This window comes from Phoxinus phoxinus (assembly GCF_949152265.1).
Source record: "Phoxinus phoxinus genome assembly, chromosome: 10".
NCBI lineage: Eukaryota > Metazoa > Chordata > Actinopteri > Cypriniformes > Leuciscidae > Phoxinus > Phoxinus phoxinus.
The window spans coordinates 10,815,435-10,839,636 of NC_136885.1; the positions used below are offsets into that span (position 1 = coordinate 10,815,435).

Below are 24,202 nucleotides of genomic sequence, written 5' to 3' on the forward strand. Positions count from 1 at the left end.
GCCACATGGACTAATTTAAGATGTTTTTATGTTATTTTGTGTGTTTGCTTTTTGTAATTTTTGAAGCTTGACAGCCCCACTTTCATTGTATGAAAGAGTAGTGAGAATATCTTCAAAACTTTTCCTTTTGGGATTCAAGTAACCAATAAAGATACATAGGTTTGGAACAACATAAAGCCAAAAGTATACTTCGTTTTTTTATGCATACGCTAGCAGTCGAACGTTTATTCTTTCAAAGTATACCCCATTTGACAGCGTGAGAGAATGCAAGCGGTCGACACATGCAGTCTAGAAAGTTTAAACTTGGTCCAGTGTGTGCACTATAATTCTGTAGAAGTGATGACTGATAACATTTTATTTGTATGCTTTTAAACTAAAGTTTAAAAGTTATGAGGGGCAAGGGTTATCTCCAGTGTTGGGAGTAACGCGTTACTGTAATTCCACTACTTTTAGCAGTAATGAGCATTAAATTACTAATTTCAGCATTAGGATAATCTCTGTAGTCTATTGGTATAATCCTCAACATTTTAATTAGTTTACAAGGTTATACAATAAAACTCCAAAATAACCTGCAGGGAACGTTCACAGAAAGCATCTCTGTTTGACCGGTTGTGAACACGTGCGGAAAACACGACTAGAATTTGGCTTAAATAACCTCTGATGATGACGTTCTCTCTGTAGGTTATAAAAATAAAACCCCAAAAATATTATATTTTATTATTTATGTTGTTACATTGTTCAGTATTGTATTGAGAGCACTTTTTGTTAAACTTTTGTGAGGAAGCAAACTCTTCAAGTAGGCTATACAGTATTTCTACCAGTTGTAAAGGTGTGTGAGTTTTATCATTTTAATTTGCACTACAAAGAGTGTATGTATGTATATTTTGTATTACTATTTATTTATTTTTGGTACATTTCTTAAGATGCATCATTTATTTTTAGACTTATTTGTTGGCTAGTTGTGGTCTAAGCAATACATATTAAAAGTTTTAAACCATCTTTTGTGTTTAGTTGTTCCACTATTGATAATATTTTAATATTTAAGTTAATAGGTGTCTCTCACATTGTCCCACAGCAACATTAAAATAGTGTAGATTAGTCTACAATGTTTTATAATAATAATGTGTTCTATTTAGTGTCCATTTCATTAATTTAACATGTTTAATATTTGGGGTATCCAAGTTATTTCACATATTTAAACCTAGAAAATAAAAAAAGAAACTTAATAGTTACTTTTGTAATAATGTTACAAGAATACTTTTGTAATACTTTTTGTGTACTAGTAACTATAACTTATTACTTTTCTACTGTAACTTACCCAACAGTGGTTATCTCATAACCCCCTCACTCAAGCGCTTGTCGATTCGGGTGTCTGTTGTCATTGCAGTCTCCGGTATTTTTTCCATCCATGCAAATGTTTTAACACAAAAGTCAATGATTCATATCAATGCTATGAATGATTCTTATGTCTAACACGGCACGTTGTTGTTGAAAATTTGACTCTAAAAGTGAGTCAAAACTATGACTAAACTGCCCAGCATGTCCTGTTATTTTGTGCTGCTAGACACACTGTCTGTATTCACCATGATTATTTTGATACAGAATAATACAAAATTAGCTTTTCTTGTCGTTTCAAACTATTATGAGAAGCAGCTAGGTGGGCCCCTGGTTTATGTGTCTCATTGCTAATTGCATATTCAAAATTCACATAGCTGAAAGTCTGCTAGACTAATGTTATGATGCTGGAAATGTTCAATCTATCCAGCTTTACAAGCTCCGAATCACAGAAAGAATGCCTGAATACCTCTCTTGGTTTCCTCTCAACCTTTTCCAAATCTGATATTTTTTTGAAACCTATTATTTTGTCTGATGCCTCGAGGTGCTGAATGTGAATGAGAGTTGTGTCTGTATTGTGTTACAGAGCTGTGATAGTGTTCTGTCTCAGTGATGCTCAGGGTGAGTTGATTGGATCTGATCTTGGTGTCACTGGCTGAAAAGCATGGTTAAATTTCATTGTGGTTTAGCGTTTCCCCATAGGGCACTCAGCAAATAACAACTTATGCACTTTAGTGTGTAATTAGGATGGTAGAGCCCCAGGTTTAAATGGGTGTTTGATGGAAAGCAATACAATCCAAATGACGAATGAGTTGATGCAATTCTAACTGAATGGATACTACAGAATGCCTATTTAATTTAATTGCACATAATTCTTTGACCCTCTCCGTTTTCTCTTCCTTTAACTTACACACGGAAACACAAACTCTTACTGCAATAAGGAACAGTGATATGTGGGGACCTTCTCATATTTGCGAGCCAAGTGTATTTTAAATCAATTCCATAATTGAGTTGAACAATAACTGTAAAAATGTAACAACTCTTACAACAAACGAACACACCAATATTGCTTCATCAGGTACACTGCAGTGCAGTAAAAGGGGTCATGAATTGAGAAATCTAATTTTCCTTGACCTTTTGACATATTGAAACGCTTTTATTGAAACGAAGCTGTCAAAACGACTCGTTTCACATATTGTCTCATTATGACGTTATAAAATGATGAAAAAAAAAGCGATGAAAGACCACCTCTGAAGAAGATCAATGCCTACTTCTACATAGAGATGTTAACCGATGACCGTTTGACCGATGGTTGACCGTATCAACGTTAACCGATCAAAGTTTTCGGGAGTCGGTAAAAAAAAGAAGAAAAAAAAGTGATCTCTAAATTAGTCTATTATAGACAGTGGACAAAACACTACTACAGTTAGCATCTCATTCCAATATCTTTTTGTGTGAAGTGAACAAATCCCTCTCACTCAATCTTTCATAACTCGCCCGTTTGTACTTAATAAACCAATAAAAACATTCGGCGCGAGGTCACAGCGTTTGGGTTTGCGCGCTCACAAGGTTTGCAGAAAGTAAAGGCTACATGCTAACACACTCGAAGTTAGAGCCAGGGCAGACGACAGGAGGAAGCGTGCAGAAAATAGTAGTGTGTGGGACCTATAACTATAACCAAAACTATAATCACGCTTTGAGTCAAAGTTGTAGTCCACTCTGGGCTTCTTGTCCTCAGCTCTGGGCTTTTAGGCGTCGGGGGTTTAATGACGTATCGGTTATTTCTCCAAAGAGGCAATCAGCTCATCAGTCTTCTATACTCCTGTTGTTTCACACCGAAGTTAGCTTCTAATCTTCTTGATTGACGCAAGTCGTAACTTTCCCAAAGTTTCCAAGATCCTTCTCAAGGCCTTGCAGGTGCAAGCTGCCTGCCTTTTCATGTCCTTGAACTCCAGTAAACTCAACCAAGAGGGCTGGTTTCCTTTTAAGGTTCTGGGAGTAGAACCACAGTTGAACCACAGTCTTTTGTGTGCTTGAGCACACACACATAAACGCACACACTTCTGGTTCTTCTCATGGATACACACACATAAATAACTGTACATCTCTGTCAATACAAGGCATTTCTTAGAAACAAAATCAATAAAAACATTGAACCCAATGCATTATATTCAATAAATTGGCTAAATATGTGTAACAAAAAGGCATCTACATTAGACAAGTTGGCAGGGTAATTGCATTTGCTTGATATTATACTACAAAAGTATACTACAAATCCATTAACATATTTACTGACATATCGCTTAAAACTTTGGAATACTTTATTGCACAATGCACATTTCTTAATATTAAGCCTAAAATTTGTTTTAATATCACTATTAGTTGATCTCTGTATACTGTCCGTCTTTAAATGCAAGATATTTAATGTGTACCTAAATTATACTTACACTTATACTAAATAGTTTCACTTTAGTACAATCAAATATACTTAAGTATATCTTTAGTTTGAAGGGGAAGAATCATTCGAAAGGTATGCAGAGACAATCTTTTTCCACCACTAAGAACAGCAAAACATAATGGAAAACTTAGCCGGCATCTAAATCTTTATTCCAAGTAATTCTGTTGTATTATCTGGTGTCCTCTTAATATAATTCTAGTCCTCAGATTCATTTTACAGTAGCATTTTGCTGTCGTGTTGAGTAAATGTGATTCAAAAGCTCCTGCCTGTCTTAACAGATTTAAACAATTAGATAATAAATATAAGCTCTAGCTTTATGAGTAAACTATCAATCATTTGCATGTGCCTTTAAATAATTCTGCACTTAAGAGGGTTGTTGTCTCAAGCATTTTTGGTTATGTCAGTAATATTCAAATAATCATTGTCATTGTTAAAAAGTAGATGCGTTTTCATAATTCCTATAGGCTGAAATGGGACTTCGAATGGATCAGGGCTGATAATTTAGAGGTCATTGGTTACTGAGTTCCTGTATCACTCTAGGTAAAGCACTTCACTGTGAAATGCTCCAGATAAGCTGTTATGTGTATTACGTTGCATTGAACAAGGGTGCTAAATGATAAATAACTTAGATTAGTTGACTGAAAAGCTATTTATCTTTGCTGCCACGTAAACCGGTTACCAGCAATTGTTTGCATCGGTGGCCAAGATTTTAATTAGAAGTGTGAGCAATGCATTAGCATAATATAATGACTTGTACATAGTTATTAAAGTATGTTCAATATGCAGTTTTTTTTGGGACATCTCTTCAAGATGCAAAGCTTTCACAGTAAGATGTTTCACAAAAAAAAAACTGCACTGCTTGTCTCCAGTATAGACTGAAGACTGGACCACAACAGTCTTTTAAATCAGTTTAACCAGCAAAACTTTCTTGGTCAAAGGGTTTCACAAGCTAAGTTTTACCACTGAACATAATTTAGACTATCACTACCTAGCATAAACCAGCCTGGACCTGCATGGAAATGAATTATTCATAATCACATTTTTGCAAGGTTCCAGGGTACCTATAATCACTTACAAAATTATACCCATTACAATATGAGCCTGTCCATTTAATGGATTTAACCAGGACCCTTTTACAAAGTCTTGAGTTTGTTTTTGGGGTCTATTGCACATCTCTTCCCAGTCTGTCAGTAATGCTCTGTTTAGTTCCTGTCTCTATGAAGCCTCTCCTTCCAAAAAGTACAATGTGCTCTGATTGGTTGGATGGATCAACGTTTTGATATTGGTTAACTGCTTTGAGCATGTTTCGGAAATGTCACGCCCCTTTCCACAACATTGTTTAATACAGGGTGAAAAAAAAGTGTGTTACAAATCTGAGATTGTAAAAAAGCATAATAGGTCCTCTTTAATGTTTTTGTTGTGCAAAAATTAATAGTTAACTCTTAAGTCTTGAAAGTCTGTTGTCCAGATGTGTTCATTTTAGGAACAGACAAGCCAGAGAGCTCACAATGTTAATGATAGCTGAAACTTTACTTGGATCATAACTTATGTAGCTATAAAATGTAGTGTAAGAATTTACTTTACTAATTTATTTAATTTTATGTTTACACAGCACACAAATCTACTTATATTTTCAAATATGGTCTTTAAGATTTGACTGACTTTCCACAGTGGACAAACATGTTTAAACAGTGTTGTCAATGTCACTATTTACATCGGTTGCTATGTGTTATGATCCCAGCCTGTGTTCCCGTCTTGTGTTAGACTCTTATTTTGAAGTGCTTTTCTGTTCCTATTGTTTTTGTGTTCCTGTTTCCCTTGTTGCATTAGCTCCCTTGTTTGCTCCAATAGTTACCCTTGTTTGCTCCAATAGTTACCCTTGTTTGTTTCCATAGTAACTAATGACCTCCATCTGTCCCTGGTTAGCCCTCTTATTATCTTGTGTATACACACCCCAGTGTTTCTATTGTTATTTGTCTAATGTTGTCCTTACATTGATGTATCATGCACATTTGTTGTAGTTTCCTATTCTCTTGTGTCTGAATTACCTCGTTCATTGCCTGGATTTATTTATTTTGTCTTGTTTAAATAAATGTGGACAGCATTTGGATCCAATGCTCCTCTTTGACTCTACAGCACGTTACAGAACACCAGACCACGGATGGATCTAGCAGTAACATTAATCCGGCTTCGTCGAAAGAACTTGCTCACTTGAGGACCACACCAAAGACTTTCTGGACATTGCTAATTTAACTGACTTACCTGACTTTGCTCTCATTGATTTCTCCTGCCATGGAATCGACAACCCGTTACAATCTACACCGATTGAGGACCCTTCCCCTACACACGTTTATTTTGGGGTGGGGAGTGGGGGACTACGGAGGACGTCCCTGAACCTTCTGTCTGCCCTGTTATGACCACGTAGGTTGTTCCAGAACTTTCTGTCTGCCTTGACACAGCCATGTAGGTAGTCCATGAACATCCTGTCTGCCTTGACACGACAGCAGAGGCTTTTATTAACTCTCTCACTGTCCTGTATTGGCCTTGGTTTCTCTAAACCTTCTGTGATGGCCGTTTCTAAGTTCTCTGTGCTCTCTGTCCCATTTCTACCTGATTTGCCATGGTAGTATTCTGCACCGCCCTGGTGTTGTTACCTAGTCCCATCTGCTCTGCTGTGGTGGTCTTCTGCTCTGCAGTGGGGATCTTCAGTCCAGTCTACTCTGCCGAAGTGGTCTTCTGCTCTGCCGTAGGGATCTTCAGACACATCTACCATGCTGTGGTGGTTTTCTGCACCGCCCTGGTGTTGTTACCTAGTCCCATCTGCTCTGCTGTGGTGGTCTTCTGCTCTGTCGTAGGGATCTTCAGTCCAGTCTACTCTGCTGAAGTGGTCTTCTGCTCTGCCGTAGGGATCTTCAGTCCAGTCTACTCTGCTGAAGTGGTCTTCTGCTCTGCCGTAGGGATCTTCAGTCCAGTCTACTCTGCTGAAGTGGTCTTCTGCTCTGTCGTAAGGATCTTCAGTCCAGTCTACTCTGCTGAAGTGGTCTTCTGCTCTGCCGTAGGGATCTTCAGTCCAGTCTACTCTGCTGAAGTGGTCTTCTGCTCTGCCGTAGGGATCTTCAGTCCAGTCTACTCTGCTGAAGTGGTCTTCTGCTCTGTCGTAGGGATCTTCAGTCCAGTCTACTCTGCTGAAGTGGTCTTCTGCTCTGCCGTAGGGATCTTCAGTCCAGTCTACTCTGCTGAAGTGGTCTTCTGCTCTGTCGTAGGGATCTTCAGTCCAGTCTACTCTGCTGAAGTGGTCTTCTGCTCTGCCGTAGGGATCTTCAGTCCAGTCTACTCTGCTGAAGTGGTCTTCTGCTCTGCCGTAGGGATCTTCAGTCCAGTCTACTCTGCTGTGGTGGTTTTCTGCTCCGCCGTGGGGATCTTCAGACCCATCTGCTCTTGGTCTTCTGCTCTGATGTGGGGTGTTCAGACCATTTGCTCGGCTGTGGTGGTCATCTGCTCTGCCGTGGTAGTCTCCAGCTCTGCTGAGATAGTCTTAAGTCCCGTCAGCTCCATACTGGCCACATGCTCTGCTGGTTATGACCTGGCTCCCCAATCCGCCTCAGTCTCCAGTCCTGCTTACACTCCATGGGCCTGGCCCTCCATGCCTCCCTCTGATCCGCCTCCGCTTCACCTCCCTCCTGGACTTATGTCTATGTTTGTTTAGGAGCTTCTGGAATCCACTCACTAAGGGGGGGGAGGGGGCTCTATCATGATCTGGTCTTGTGTTGGATTCTTATTTTGAAGTGTTTTGCTGGTCTTATTCTATCTGTGTTCCTTTCCTGTGTTTAATCTCTTTTTCCGTGTTGCATTAGCTACCGTGTTTGCTCCCATGGTTACCCGCTACCCTTGTTTGTTTCCATAGCAACTAATCTTGTTACTAACTCGTGTTATCCTGTGTATACATACCCTAGTGCTTTTCTTGTTCTTTGTCTGGTGTTGTATGTATCGTGCACATTTGTTGTAGTTCCCTGTTCTCTCGTGTCTGGATTACCTTGTTCAGTACCTGGATTGTTTTCTGATGTCTTAATAGATGTTACCTGCATTTGGATCCAATGCTCCTCTTTGACTCAACAGCCATGTTACACTATTGTAATGTAAGCATCAGCAGTAATCATCAGCATCAGACATAAATACAGTCTTATACACCAACTAAGAGCTTTTTATTTGTGCACTGTAATCTAATCTTCAGAATCCATATGAAGTTCAATTAACAAAGTTTGGGAGGAACACGTTCAGATAATCCAACAAAATCAGCACGAGAAGAATCCTAAATACAGCCTTCTCTCACCTCCACACATTCCACAACAGTTTTCCAGCATCCCTCTGCCACCCCAACGGCTGGTTCCTATCCCAGGCAGGGATATCGAAGGGAGTACTCCGTGTTCTTTGGGTCAAATTCCGAGCTTGAGCCCTTCTCGCAGACAGCACACCAAATATGTATACTCTTTACTTTACTCTTTACTGGTCTGGTGGTAGAACATTTGTTAATTGTGATAGAGTTTCTTGGGTTCTAATCCGCCCTGGTATCGTATTTTTCTCTCATTAAACCAAAGATGTACATCAGTGAGTGTACACCAATAGCGACATGTTTGTGCGCATTTTGTTTTGTAATTTCACCAGAACTAATTATGCCTATGCTGTGTGTTTTGTTTTAGCATGTTGTTTATTAGAAGGTTTATCTTAAATAGCTTTTGCCACAATAACAGACTGCAAAAAGTCTACATGAATAGTAAAAAAAATTCTGAATTTATATTTTGTTCAAAAGTATTAAGTATAGATTACTTCACAGGCATCATTCCATCCACCAAACCATCCATCCATCCAGCTGGTAAAGAAATACATCTTATTTCCGAGCCCAATGGGTAATATGCTAATGCTGTGATTTAATGCTAATGCGCTCTTCAGAGTGACAAGCTCACACTTGGGAAGTGTACCATACTCTGACCTGCTTGTAGATGTTATTCAACTTTGCTTCCTTCGAGTTCCGCTTGTCCAGATTATTTAACACAAGGGCTGAAGCCGTGCTGTCCATAGAGTCCTGCAGTCTGTGCTTTTACAGATCATTAAATTCCACAAATGGAATCTGTTTCTCTTAGACCACACTGAGATTAAATAGAGAACAAACACAGTGCCTGGCTTGTTTTTTTCTTCTTCTTCTTCTTTTCCCCCCTCTAATTTTCAAGATCTGCCAAAATCTTTATTCAAACATCTCTAATCTGATTCTTCCTTAGATTGCAAAAGAAAAAAAATTGTAAACCACAGCTTTAATGTGCTGTGAAAAATTAGGTTGTTCAAAGTTGTACATTGATTTATTAGAAGGCACTTTATGAAGAAACAGTGTCTTTAAAAAAAAAAGTATAATACCTAAAAAGCTGTATTGTACTGAATGTGTCTGTGTGCATCTAAATCGGTTACACATTATTCACATTCACCCTTAAACACTAATCACATTTTACAATAGTAGGCCTACTTTTAAATATCATATGGTGAGGAGAACTCCACTGGCCTATAAAAGAGCGAGGTACAATACAATAGCAATACAATTTCTTCTGGAAAAAAATACAGAATAAAACAAGAGCAATTTACAAATATTTGCTTCTTTAGGAGACATGCAGCATGTTTTGAATGCAAACATTTTGAATTCTGTCTTGCCAGCCTGGTCTCATTGTTAATATGTAGGTATTAATATGTAACATTTTATGTTCAAAACGTATATTTTCATACATTTGGATAGATTCTGAAAAATACAATATGGACGTATGCATGTACAGTGGGCCAGTAGTGCACTACAAAATTTAAACAACTCAACAGAAACAAGCCACAAACCCAATGAAATCGCTAGCCTGGCTAACGCCAGACCCAATTCTCGTTGAGACTTGGGTGTGGGAACCACATGTGCATTTTCTCGTATTTGAGGCGTGGTTTACGAATGCCCGGCGGCGTTTATTGGGTGCTAAGAATGTCTATCAAATGCGCCTGTACGTAGCCAATCGTTTCCATTATACCAGATGACGTATGTAGAGCGACAGAAATTAGACAAGGAAGAAGATGATGGGTAAGATATTTTTGTGTAAATAAACTTGCGTTCTAAACTACTTAGAACAATATCTAAGGCTGCATCAAAAGGTAGCTTCGCGTCTGCTGCCATGTTGAATCCATAGATATAAACAAACTGCTTAGTAGTGTTGCATAGATGTCGTCATCGTCTTGCTGCTCCCTCCCCGGTCTGTGATTGGTTCCCTAGATGAGGCGAAAATCTGGTCCATGGTATCCAGACTGCCTTTCAGCGTGAATAAAATCGCACTGCTTAAAGGCAGTATGGGGAAACCCAGGCTATGAAATCGCCACAACTCAACAGAAATAAGCCGCAACTCAAAATCGGCACAACACAACCAAATCAGCACAACATGACAATATATGTACAATACTGTATATATCTATAGGGCACAGCTGATTGGTTCCTGCCGTATCAGTAGCCAATAAGCTAACTGCTTAACCTTCAAATACCTGGGAAGCATTTGCCTTAGCAGTGCTGCGCACTTTCAGAAATCCTCTGAAATTCAACATCTAAGATAAGTGCATGGGTTTTTATGCTATGCGTTTTTGCGTTGTCTCCTGCCTCAATTCCTTATGAACTAACCATTCACAAGGTTTAAATCATGTGTCATGTCAACAGTCCTTATTTAATGCTTAGAGAGAATTACTAGCATTAGCAGCTAGAGAATGGGCATTTTACATTAATTCAGCAGCAATCAGGCAATGTAAGGATACAGACACAAGCTTTACTGAACTCTTTAAAGTGAAATAGGATTTTGTTTGTATTCACATATCTAACAGAGCTACAGCAATTCCTAGTACTTGTACAGCAGCAACATGTACAACAAATCAGATTGTAATGTTTGCGAATATTAACAGCAATAGCAGATGTTGCGGATAAGTAGACATTGTACGTGTTTGCTAACTTGCGTTCATGTGTCGGCTAATCAGTCGATCAGGAAATGTAAACATTACCATGATTTAAATGCAAACAATGTATTCACCTTCTTTACATACGAAGTATGCGAGGAACTGCATTTTCGACAGAATTATATTTGGGCATATACTATTTCATAACTACAGGACAAACAGCTATGTATAATGTCATATAACTTTTCGTATTAGACATCTCTGCTCACACATAGAATGATAATTGTCATTTCAACTTACCTAGAGCGTTCCAAGGCAGTTTCCCCCGGGTATTTGTGTGTGTGCGCTGGAGAACGTCAGTCATTTCCGTTTGCGGTGCGTTTTGCAGCGGTGGGCGTTTCGATCATGGACATGTTGTTGATCATGAGTGGTGGCCATCAGGTGTTTATTATCAGTCAGAATCACTCACTGCTTAAAACGCAGAAGAATTTGCTTAACAACAGGAGTGTGACCCCTCCTTGCAGTTTGGACAGCTCACTGATGTAGCGGCACTTTCTGAGATCGCTATGAGCTGAGATGAGTGACCTACTAAAGGTAATAGTATCACAATGTTACTTATTTTAAACAGCTTTTGCTGTACCAGGCTTTTTAAATGACACTTTAAATTCACATAGCTCTATAAATGAATAAAATATTTTGAGCACATGGACAAACTAAAAGAGATACCAGTGCGTTTTTAGAGGCCTGGATACCAAAAATATTGGAAATGGACTATAGTCATAGAGCACCCACATAATAGGTCCACAACGAAACATAGGTGACCAGAACACAAGACGAGATGCCAGTGCACCATCAAGAACACTAATAATGAAGTTCTTGAGCTTCAAACAAAAAGAATTGGTGGTGAGAGTGCTTAGGTCCAGGGGGATGACTCATACAAGGAACACACTCTTTGTTTTCATCCAGATGTTTCTGCTCAAAGTTCACAGGAATCAGAGAGCTTATGATGGTTGAGACAGTGGCTACGAGAGAGAGGAATCAATAAACACCGGATCATCTACCCTGCTCGTCTACTTCTTACACACCAGGGAAAAATCAAGGGTTTTTGATATACCGGCTGCAGTGAAAAATGTCAATGAAGAAGAATAAAGGTGGCCTCAGTTCAGCTTGACTATATAGTCTTGAATGTAGGATGCTTTAAAATAATTCAGATTACATTCCACAAATGTCGTTATCCTCTTTTTTTTTTGTGAAGACTGAATTAACGGTAACATGTTCAATTGTGACTAATCAAGACTAATTTGTAAAATAATTAAGCAGATTCAGTTGTTTGGTAGATTTTTTTCCCTAAACCTAACTACGTATCTGGGTCTTGTCTTCAATCGACGTCCCCTAACGTCTTCAGTCGACTTATATAGCTACTCCAGCGAGTATATATGCTTATATACTCCAGCGAGTCTACAGTCGACTTCAGCTGAGTTCCCTTACTCCTAACTTACTCCCCTAACTAACTTGCTGCAGCAATAATGACAGACAGACTTGGCTCAATTCTGGACTCATATGCAAGCTTCATTGAGAATTCAGAGTACATTTTTTTTTTAAATACTTGCAGCGTTTATTTCTTCTTAGAGAATTTAGTGGCCTTGGAGTTAGTCAGCATATTTTAGAACTTGTGAACAAATCTATTGTAGAGAGTGTATTAACTTTTAATCTCCCAGCCTGGTATGATCACTTAAAGTCGGCATGAAATCAAAATTGTCCCTATTTACTTTGTTAGCGGATATTACTAGGCTTGTGGAAAAAAATAGTTTGCCAAAGTTATCTTTAATCAAAGTCTGAAAAGTTACTTTCGGTCTGGAATGGTTCTTTTTCTGATGACATAGGCTTGACGGCTTGGGTTGGTTAAACGCTTAACCACTCCCCTCAAACCGTTACTCTGCTATGGGCGAGAGATGGAGAGGAGGAGCGCTAAAGTAAAACCCTGCCCTCTGTTCAATATTCCGTTTCACTCGGAAATGCGTCACAACGCTTGAGAAAAGTCATTTGCAACTTCCGGTTCACGCGGACTTTAAAGCTACACTGTGTAGGAATTACTTCCATCTAGCGGTGAAATTGTATATGACTACCAACTGAATATTACTTTCTAGCCCCTCCCATTCTGAGGGCGATTTAACTCCTACGGTGGCCGTATTATTTCAAATCTGCCGGCATTCGCGAGTAATCTCCCCCTCGCATTCGTCACGGTGCCACTGAGTGTAAAAACACGGAAGGCAAAGCTTGAATTTCCAGGTATGTCCCTCTTTGGCTAATGTATTTTCAAGATGGAGGCACAACATGGCTTCTGCCATTCGAGCAGCTCACCCGTATGTATTATAAATGGCAGATTCTACGCTTACGAGAATACTTGATTAGTTTATAGAAGTAATTATACATTAATTAGCACATATAATTTTGAAAGAACAAAGTGTTTTTTGCTAAGAATCAACTTAAAAAATTACACAGTGTAGCTTTAAACTGTAGATCTAAAAACAAACTCATCATAATTGTGTCAATGGCAAGCAAATTGGAAGACCACACAAGCCCTTAGTACAACTTTATGCTGAAAGGGCAAAGAAAAAGGCAAGGATTATTCTTGCAGATAGTTCTGACCTTCTCTTTAGTCAATTTGAGCCCTTGAAATCAGGTAGGCGCTATAGAATCCCTCTAGCAATTAAAAAATGTTTATGAGGTATTTTATTCTAAACGCTATTAAAATTCTCAACTCCGCAAGTGATCGATAAACCAAATGATAGTGTCATGAACTTTAATTTTTATATCTATGTTTTTTTTTCTGGGTTTTTATTTTCTTTTGTATTTTTTTACTACTGCCTGTATAGTTATTTTATGTGCTGGTGAGCCAAAGACAAATTTCCACCTTGTTGGAAAATAAAGAAATACATACTCAGGACTGCCTACCTTGGGTGGATTGAGAATCTTCTCCTATCAAATCAGACCTGCCTTTAAATCTATGTTTATATTCATCAGAATTTAAAGATCTAAAAAAACAAAATGTCCAACCCTATAGTCAAGTCAAGTCAAGTCACCTTTATTTATATAGCGCTTTTTACAATACAGATTGTATCAAAGCAGCTTCACATTGATAACATGAAAACAATACAACAAAGTTTGTTTCTAGAAGAAAATTGCATCATCGTCCACCTTAAAGGGATAGTTCACTTTAAAATTAAAATTATGTCATCATTTACTCACCCTCAAGTTGTTTCAAACCTGTATTAATTTATTTCTTCTGCTGAACACAAAGAAAGATATTTTGAAGAATGTCAGTAACCAAACAGTAGTCTGTACCCATTGACATCCATAGTAGGAAAAAAAAATCACACCCTGGGTCACACCCTGACGAAGGCAGGTAGCCGCAACGCGTAGGTGGATCTGTCACCATTTTTAATGTTTAGAGCCATTCATCAAATAAAGGCTTTTTAACTTTTTTTCACACATTTCGAGTGCCTTGGAGTTCCTAATTTAACTAACTAGGTACAGACTACTGTTTGGTTACTGACATTCTTCAAAATATCTTTCTTTGTGTTCAGCAGAAGAAATAAATTAATACAGGTTTGAAACAACTTGAGGGTGAGTAAATGATGACAGAATTTTAATTTTAAAGTGAACTATCCCTTTAAGTAAGGCAGATCAGTAATATTGTTGAATAATAAACATCCCCAACTAAGCAAGCCAAAATCTAAGTCAATATAGGTATAAATAGTATTGCCATATGGTATGTGTCTCCTACCCTTTATCTTGTTTTAGTCCCATTTTGGGCAATACAAAGTTGCAGTGTATTCATGCTTAGCGAGTGCAATCAGGGCAGCAAATTACATTTTTCTTTTCAATTTATAACATGTATTTTTCAATACTGAGAAAACTGCATTTAATAAATGCGACTGAAACCACAATGTCACTTATATGACAACTGAATACAAAAAAAATACAAAATATTAATGCCACAATCTAAATATTTATAAATGTGTACACATTTGTACTTCTGTAAATTTGTTCATAAGTAAATAAGTTGTTTTAGACTAGTGCTGTCAATACATCCATATTGTTCGTTTCAGTGTCTATGGAAAGGTAGCCTAAGTAAATCTATGTGTGGTAGAACCATACTTAATGTAAAAATACATACAAATACTCATAAAATCACATTGCTCTTCCCTTCAGTAAGTTTTTCGTCCTCTTGTAAGGAAACATCTGCAAACATCTGTGGAGAGGCAGAGAGCGCAGGTGCTTAATGAGCCTCAGGCAGAAATCCATGTGCTTTTCAGGATTAACCACAATCTGGACATGTGTGCTTATAGATTCAAAAGAAACGATTATAAGCCACAGCTTTAGTGTGGTGTGAAAATTGAGGTATGACCTCAGAGTTGTTCATTGATTTTGTAAAAGGTATTAGGAAGCTTAAGGAAGTAGCAATCCCTTTTTACTTGCTTGTGTTATGGGTCAGATTCAGGAGCTAAATGCAATCCCTAGAAATCAATAACATATAGCAAAACTATGGGAAGTGAATGGCAATGAAATAGCATTACTAACAAACCATCCACATTAAATTAAACAGTCCTGTATCATACTGTGAGGTCATGTAAATTCAATAGTCATGACCTTCAGTAGCAGCTGCTTCTAAATTAGTCCTTTTACAGTTTTTCTCAATCGATTTGACACATTTCTTCAAATGAATGTAGTTGCTCTCAAAACAATTTACACAGCACTAAACACTCTTATGTTGACAAAACAGTTCAATATTCACTGCATAATGAAGCACTGCAGTTTTCTAGTAATGCATTTATTAAAAGTATATTTTTATATAGTTAATGCAATTGTGATAGTTGTGTAAACAATTAGAAAAAAATTATTTCCTGAGATGTGCATTAACCATGCAGATACTAGATTGGGGCCAAATAAAATAATTCCATGTGCAATTGTGAATATTTAGTTTGTTGTGTGAGGAAAAATGGTACACAAATGTTTGTGATTTTTGTTATCAACAAAAAGAGCTGTAAATGCTTATTTCCTGATATATAAACATTTTGGTTGGCTGAGTGAACTGCTGTGAACACATTTGAGAATTTTGTGCACAAGGTTTTGAGAACATTATGCATATAATTTGTAATTTGTATGGAATGAATGAAAATTTACAATCTGTTTCGGACAATTCAAAAGTGTTCAGATCACTGTGTTAATTGTTTTGAGAGCAGTGATCGGAGTTTGGAGAAGTGTGTCAAATCAACTCAGAAAAACTGTAAGGAGTTAAAAAAATTACTCCAAGCATATTCCAACATGCTAGCTGAGATAATCTGATTATAATATTTAATAGACAGGTAGATTCTCCCTCTTACATTGCTCATTGCCTTTTTTCCTGATAGCGGAAATAACTTAAAATATAATTGTAAGGTCATACAGATACTAGTAGTACATCATTTGAAACTGTAAAGGGTAGGGTCTACTTTTATTTATGTGCACTCAAAATAACAACAAAACATTGTGCTTTTGTCAAATAAAGAAACAGGGTGCGCTTTCTGGTGTCTCCGTGAACATCTTTCTGAAACGCGTCACAAATTTTTACCGAAACTCAGCGAATACTTGTCACACAGACATCAGAAACATGTCTATGAAAACAAATATTCCCAGTTTATGTAATCCTTATAAAACCATTGAGAGGTACAATCTTTACCATCTGAGCTCATTATCTGTATTGTATGTATGTATATATATATATATATACATATATATATATATATATATATATATATATATATATATATATATATATATATATACACTTTATATTTAGTTTAATTAATATTTAATAAATTATAAATAAATTAGAAAACAAATCCTTAAAATTATCATGCTTATACTTTCGATGGGAACTTATTGAATCTGCAATCCTATTACAGTACTTTTCACAAATAAACCTGGTAGCCCTCCTAGACGGCCTCCATTGGGAGATTCCCGTCAGGAGGGACATCCTAACACAAGCCGTGGGCACGATATTTCAGTAGAATGCTATCCTAAATTCTAGAGCTCCTTCCACAATGAAACGTTATGCTTTGAAGTGGAGAGCATTCACTTTGTGGTGCAGAGAGCACCAATTGGATCCAGTTAACAGTGGCTTCAGTGCTGGAATTCCTTCAAGACCGATTCTCGACTGGGCTTTCCCCTTCTACACCTAAAGTGTATTTGGCAGCAGTGTTCCATGCGGTTCCATGCACCGCTAGATGGTAGCTCATTCCGAAGGCATAATCTAATTACTCGTTTCCTCCATGGTACTCTGAGGATGAGGCCTACGGTCCAGGTTAGAATACCTGCATGGGATCGAATTATGGTACTAGAATGGTTATCCTTGGCACCCTTCAAGCCTTTGGACTCTGCATCGGACAAGTGTCTAGCCTTAAAAAAATAAATTTCTGCTGACAATGACGTCTCTCAAGAGAGTAGGAGACCTACAGGCCTTGTCCGTTGCTCCTTTGTGTTTGGAGTTCGTTCCAGGTGGAGTGAAGGCGAATCTTTACCCGAGACCTTGTTATGTACCTAATGACTCGTTTCCACCGAGTGGTACGGTACAGTACAGTACGATTCGGGACGGTAGACCCTGGTCCGGCTTGCGTTTCCACCGCCAACACTACCCTAACTTGATAGGCGTGGTGTAGCCTATGCCGGAAAGAAGAGATCGATGTCATTTTCACGCGAAGAAGAAAGCGACATAGCGACATGTCATCCAACAATGGATGACATACAGCAGATATTGTTCTCGGTTCTCGGCAAGTGGCTGTTTGTCACAAGAAAACAGGCCCCAACATTAGGCCTTTCTAAATACCAAGTACGCAAAGTTCGGACTTGCCAAGTTCGACTCAGGAGAAGGACTCCTGAGGACGCGAGTCCGGTAATTCTGCAAATTGAACAGCGCGTTCTTGAAAGCAAAACTCAGCTCGCTCTGCTACTCCGGTTATATCTACATTGTTAAAACCACTATATAAATGAAGATGACTTGACTTGACACTGTGCCTTGGTACCCCAACGGAAGGGTACCGGAAAAGTGGTACAGTACGGTTCGGCATTTTGGTACCATTCACAACTTTTGACAGTGGAAACGGAAATAATTGCACGAGGTACCCACTAATGTGGCCCGGCTGGTAGTCCTACAGGCCTTTCATCCTCCTCAAGTGTCGGCTGGACAAGGGAAGTTGCGGTTACTGTGCCCGGTCAGGGCTCTTACAGAAAGTATGGCATCTTCAGGAGCTTTATTTTCGGGGGCATCCCTTCAAGATATATGTGATGCGGATGGTTCTCCCCGCATACTTTTGTTAGATTCTATAGCCTGCACCTTCCGGTCACCCAAGGGTCCCAAGCACTCATATCCTGAGCTGTGCCTGAATTGCTTCACACTAGGAGAGGCATTTTGTCAGCATGGCAAAGTGGGCATATAATTCCTCAAAGTGGAATTATAATTCATCGACGCAGCGCGAGTTCCCTCAAAAGGGAACGTCTCAGGTTATCCATGTAACCATTGTTCCCTGAGAGGGTAACGAGACGCTGCGTGACTGCATCCCTTTGCCATACTTCTTGCATGCCTGGGAGCGGCTTGCTTCAGTCAAGTCAAGTCACCTTTATTTATATAGCGCTTTTTTTTTTTTTTTTTTACAATACAGATTGTATCAAAGCAGCTTCACAGTGATTACATGAAAATCGAAAAAAATTCAGTCGATCAGAAGGCTGACAACAGCTGTGATGCCGGCCCGGGTCAAGGGATGATGTTGCACCAATCAGAATTAGACTAAGTTGCACATGTGCTTAAGGCGCAGTAACCCTGAAGGTATTCCCCAAAGTGTCATCATCGACGCACCATCTCGTTCCCTTCTCAGGGAACCATGGTTAAATCAGTAAGCTGAGACATTTCCCTCCCTTCTGCTGATTGTTAATCTTAAAACCTGATTGTGTTGAACAGCTTAGATTTAGGTAATTTTGGCCTGGTTCCTCAGTTCAATTTGGACATCTAACCTTTATAAGCATACCTTAAAAAATAAATAAAACATTACTGGGGTGCATCTTGAGACAAACAGCACTGACATATTTTAAGATATGACATCCAAACATTTTAATCTGTATCTAGGCTTAAGGCTTGTATGTGAATCGGGGGGATACTGTTTTTTAAAAAAGCATGACAATTTAATTGTCTATTTTAAAGAAATTAAGAGTTTTGTTTATTTGTTTATTCCTTTTTTTTTTTGTAAAAAAATGTATTTATGAGATGTGTGATTATCAGGTTTATGTTTTGTTCTGTGGACTTTGTTGGCACTACCATGTTTTCCTGTGTGTCTGTTTTCTTTGTTCTTATGTTCTACTCATTATTGGTTACCATGGTTTTGATTAGTTACACATATGTTTACTTTTAGTTAATTAGCTGGTAAATATATTGCCTTTGCTTACATTGTCCTTTGTCTGGCATTGTCTTTGTTTTACAAAACTGATATATTTTCTGACAGTGAAAACCAATTTTTAATGGTGAGTAATGACTTACCAATGTGTTTTTTGACATCAGCTTTACAGTTTATCATCAAGTGGAATAACTGGCTCCATTACACTCAAAACACAGTTTTGTGTGTCTTTTTATATAAGTAGATTAATTCTCCATCCATCAGTCAGAAAGCTGATTTTTTTCTGTATGTAATCCCACTCATGTCAGAATAAGAAGCTTCACCACTTCTCTGAAAGCAATGAATCATCCATGATTTATTCATGGACAGCAGATGAATGTTGTACATATTTTACAAATGAATTATAACAGTGTTTGTTTACTACATCTCACTGGCTGTCTCACATGCTTGCAGATAACATATGGACATCAAATTGTTGTATGATTAAACTCCTCACAAATACTTTTTTGCCGTTTAAAAGAAAAGCCTCGCTTTTCAGCCACTGTTAAAATCTCAAGACTGTTTCCAAGAGCTATGAAATTCACCAGTTAAATATCCAATATGATTTTTGCTTAAATTGCTATGGTTTGTTACCGATTTAACATAAGCTTGAATAACTTGTCAGAAATTTTAAAGTAATTACAGTACATTTCCTTGTAGTTTTATGACTTAAAGTTTTTATATAAACAACATCCTGCATGACCAATTAAAAGTCCACATTAATATTCCCCTTACCCATTAGAGTCAAGGGACACAATGAATATAGTTCTGAAATGTCTAAACATACCAAATGTGCTCAGAATAGTACTGGCAACGTCATCTTCCTCATCTACCCCATGTTCATATAAGAATAACGTTTCAAATATTTGTTGATTTATTGTTACGCATTTATCTTGTGCATCAAGTACTTGTGTTACTTACTATATTTTACCTTGCTGAATGGTCATGATAGTAATATATGTCTGTAGGTAATGTTAATGGTATTTAATGATTATATTCAAATGATTTTGCCACAGAAAAGAGTTTAGCTGGAAAGAGTTAATGTTTGAAAACAAAAAAGGCCATATACAGAAATATTTTAAAGTTGTTTAGAACCAGATAAATGACATTTTTTCTCTTATGTGTGTTTGTGTTTATCATATCTATCTGAGACCTCAAGGGATTCTTGAAAACGAATAATGTCTTTTTGTCGAAAATACTAACAGTACAAATATTTCCCCTCACCTAAACCCACAAAAAACTTATTTAAAAAAAAATCCAAAAAGAACAAAGAAATAACATGCAACAAATAAGTAATTCAGAATCACATTCAGATCTATTTTGATTTGTTTTTTGTGTAATTTCAAAAAATGAAAGTCACAAAATATTGTTTTCACGAGTCCAACTCTGTATGACACACACCGTTGTGCTTTCTTGACTGTGGCTGACTCTTTACTTTCATCCATCCATGTCAGCGGCTGATGTCTTTTGAAGTGGTCATGGTCCAAAGTGTCACAGCCACGATGAGTTTAGGACTCTTTCTATAGTGACCTACAGTAAATGAAATGGATGTCCAAGAGCAATTAAAAAAATATCTCATGGAGCTAAGCCTTTGATGCACTGTTCTCATCCGACTGTTGAATAGTGAGATTGAAAAAGATGAAGAAACCGAAGGACTTTACCACTGGGGTGGTAAATGAACGAGGAAGTATGAAAGAGAAGTGAGAAAAAAGAGGTGTGAACAGTGAACACTACAGTAGCAAAAGTTGGGGACTTAAGCATTTCTCTCTGCTGCTAATACTGACTAGAATAACCAAAGTCCCCTCCATGCTGAACATTTGATTGGGTTAGCAAAGCTCTTGTCGAAAATCATTCTACAAGAGCTTTTTGAAACTGGAATGGAAAATTTAAGCAGCTGAAGTGTTGAATGAGAAGTGCTGCAAGCTGGTGTCAATGAAATATTTCTGGACTGGAAATTGATTCCTTTGCCAATCCTGCTTCACTATTCAAAAGGACACAGTTTTTATGAAATAGCATTTTCTATTCAAATACAAGTTATATCATCTGCAACAATTTAAAAAATAATAATTTATATTAATTTTAATCACATTTATTGTAAACGTCAAAATCTGATGGTCCATGTAATTTGAAAATGTTCCACATTTACATTGGTAGATTTCAAGTTTGACAAAAATTAATATTTAGATAGACACAGACAAATAAATCAATAGCTTTTTTTGTGAAAAAATCCTATTATATAGATCCTATTTACAGAACATCCACTATTGTTAATTGACTATTGACTATTGTTAATTGTTAATTGACCACTATTGTTAATTTTTTTTATATATTTTTATTTCTCTAGATCCTGGCAAATATCATAATTTTCATATGTGGGAACCTGGCAGGAGCATACCATAAACACCTGATGGAACTGGCGCTAAAGCAGACATATCAAGACACCTGCAACTGTATAAAATCCCCCATCAAACTGGAGTTTGAGAAGCGTCAGCAGGTTCAGTATCAATCTTGTTTTACTTTCTCTCAGTTCTGAAGTCATGACTTATCAGCTGGCTATGGCTGAATCTCAAAAACTGAGATATTCCATATGTTCTTTGGCAAACCACTGAATGCTGATGGTGACTTTAGAAGGGGAATAGGGGAATTTAGCAGTGAACTAATACTGATAATACCAGAAAGCTTTTGGGTTGTGTGTTAGTTTGCTGAGAGAATGACAGAACTAGATTAGATTAGTGTAAAAATAATAGTCTCTCAACCTCCTTGACGTATCACTCAAACTTAGTGTTTATTTAATCTACATGCACATTTTGGCAAATGTCTTTATATTTTTGAAAGTACATTATGTGTGTTTATTGTACATTGCATGGAAGCTTGTAAATGTTAAGTTTAATTATGGCTTCTTTTGTAAAGTGAATCAGAATGTTGATAGAATTTACCTTTTGACTTATTAGATGGCGGTGTTAAGAAGTTTAAGTTTTTTTTTTTATGTTACTGCACGAAGAATGACTGAATAACTGGGAATTGAGAAATACTTACATTCAATATAAATTAAATTATGCATTATACTAAAAGTAATTCCACCCCTTACTTTTACATATATATTTTTTTGGGGGGAAAGTTTAACACATTTTAATCTCTACTCATATTACAGCAATTTCCTTCAGCAATTTTAGCAAATTCAGCAAATTCCTTCAGCAATATTACAGCAATTTCCTTCAAAAACTCCAAAAAAATAAGTCTGACCAACTTTATCTCTAAATTCATTAGAAAATTAGACCATCTAGGTTTCCATCTCCCACGTGACATACATTTTTTTTTTCAATAAAAAATAAAAAATTAAGCATTTATTTTAGGACTACTGTCAGAGGATTGCACCACGTCCTAATGTCCAACCCGATCTCATGGCAATCGTTCGTATTTTACGAGGTGGCGAATTCGTACGCATTTGTCACCAGGAAGCACCCATCACCGGAGTCTAGACAAATCTTACAAAAATGAATTACGAATTATGCAAATTATCCACCTCGTTAAATATACACAAATTGCAATGAGATTGTGTTGTAAAGTCACAAACTGCATGTTCGTTTTCATGAACTTTGCATTTGTTTCTCTCAGTTTCCCACTCCTCATTTGTCTCCCTGGTTTTTGATTAACTCATCACCTGTTTGTCATTTGAGTTCTATTACCTTGTGCATTTAAGTTCCTCCTATACATTCAGTGTCTAATATTGGTCTTGTGAATGTGCAAATGTACGCTCATTTGTTTATGCCATACAGGCTGTTATAAAGCCTTTCGCCTTATGGATTACTTAAAGGTACAGTAAGCGATTTCTGAGTAATGCTGTTGATATTTCAAATTACCAAAACAAAGACGCCCCTACCCAAAAGGATTGCACCTCTACCTTTATAACTCCGCCCCCAAACTCACAAACACGCTATGCAACACAGGCACCTCCCCTAATGAGTACGCCCTTACTGCTGATTGGCTACAAGTGTGTTGTGGCGCTTGGTTCGCTCCACTTTCAACAGTGTTTCTCAGAAATCACGTACTGCACGTTTAAGATTGCTTTATTTAAAGAACCTTTTGTTTATTGGAACCTGTTTGAACATTTTTCATCATCCTCAAAATAACATGGCCAACTAGGAACTGTCAAAAGGAAAATTCCATCAACATCCCAGCAAGCTATTTTGCGATTAAAAGATGCCTAATAGCCGTCCAAACACAGCCCTGACGTCTAGGCTAAAACAAGGCAAAATTTGAGCTGTCAGTGAAAATTTAATAGACGTCTAACCATAGCCCAAGGATAGACTCATTAATTAGATAACAACATGTCAAAGAAATGAAACCAAACACCTAGTAATCACTGTTGACTGATCTCGCAGGTTATTTTGGCAACAAAAACAACAACCATGTAACCAAATTCAAGGTTATTTTGGCTAGAAGTGGGTAACCTAGATGGTGAAATGACGGCTATTGCTTACTGGGAGACTTCTGATTCACTTCACAGTGTGATTAAATAAACATTAGGTTTGCATGATGCATCATAGGAGGTTCAGAAACTATTATTTTATCAGTTGTTATTTTATCATATCACACCTATTAGGGTCACAATTGACATTGATTTGTCGCCTAGACTTTCACCACTTTGTCCGTATGTTTGACATTATGTTCTCCGAGGGTCCCCTTTGAAATACTGCAAACCTTTGCGTGTCCTACTCTCAGCCCAGTTGCTACCGAATGGAAACCAGGACGCTTCTGTGATGTTGGTTTTCAGCTCCCAGTTTAAACAGGGCCACAAAGGCAGATGGTGTGACTGAAGCCCACTGCTGTCTCTGTGAAGTCTAAAGGCCGCTGCTGGTGTATTGGCTGTCTTCCATCAGACTGTGTGCTCTGCAAGAGGTCAAACATTGCCTCTCTGGATATCTCTGGATTAACCTCTTAAGAATATCCGCTCAGGCTGTGGGTGATGAATTGTGCTTTCCAGCGCAAGCGTTTT

General features: G+C 37.7%; 1 protein-coding gene across 6 annotated transcripts in view; it reads left to right on the forward strand.

Moving 5' to 3' along the window:
* The window catches only part of adcy2a (adenylate cyclase 2a), a 126,030-nt gene that overhangs the window by 68,837 nt on the left and 32,991 nt on the right, over positions 1-24,202 (forward strand). For all 6 annotated transcript variants that reach the window (XM_079625828.1, XM_079625829.1, XM_079625831.1 and 3 more), the window contains one exon: positions 21,551-21,700. In XM_079625828.1, the coding sequence (XP_079481954.1) occupies positions 21,551-21,700 (150 nt within the window). The remainder of the gene's footprint in view (positions 1-21,550; positions 21,701-24,202) is intronic.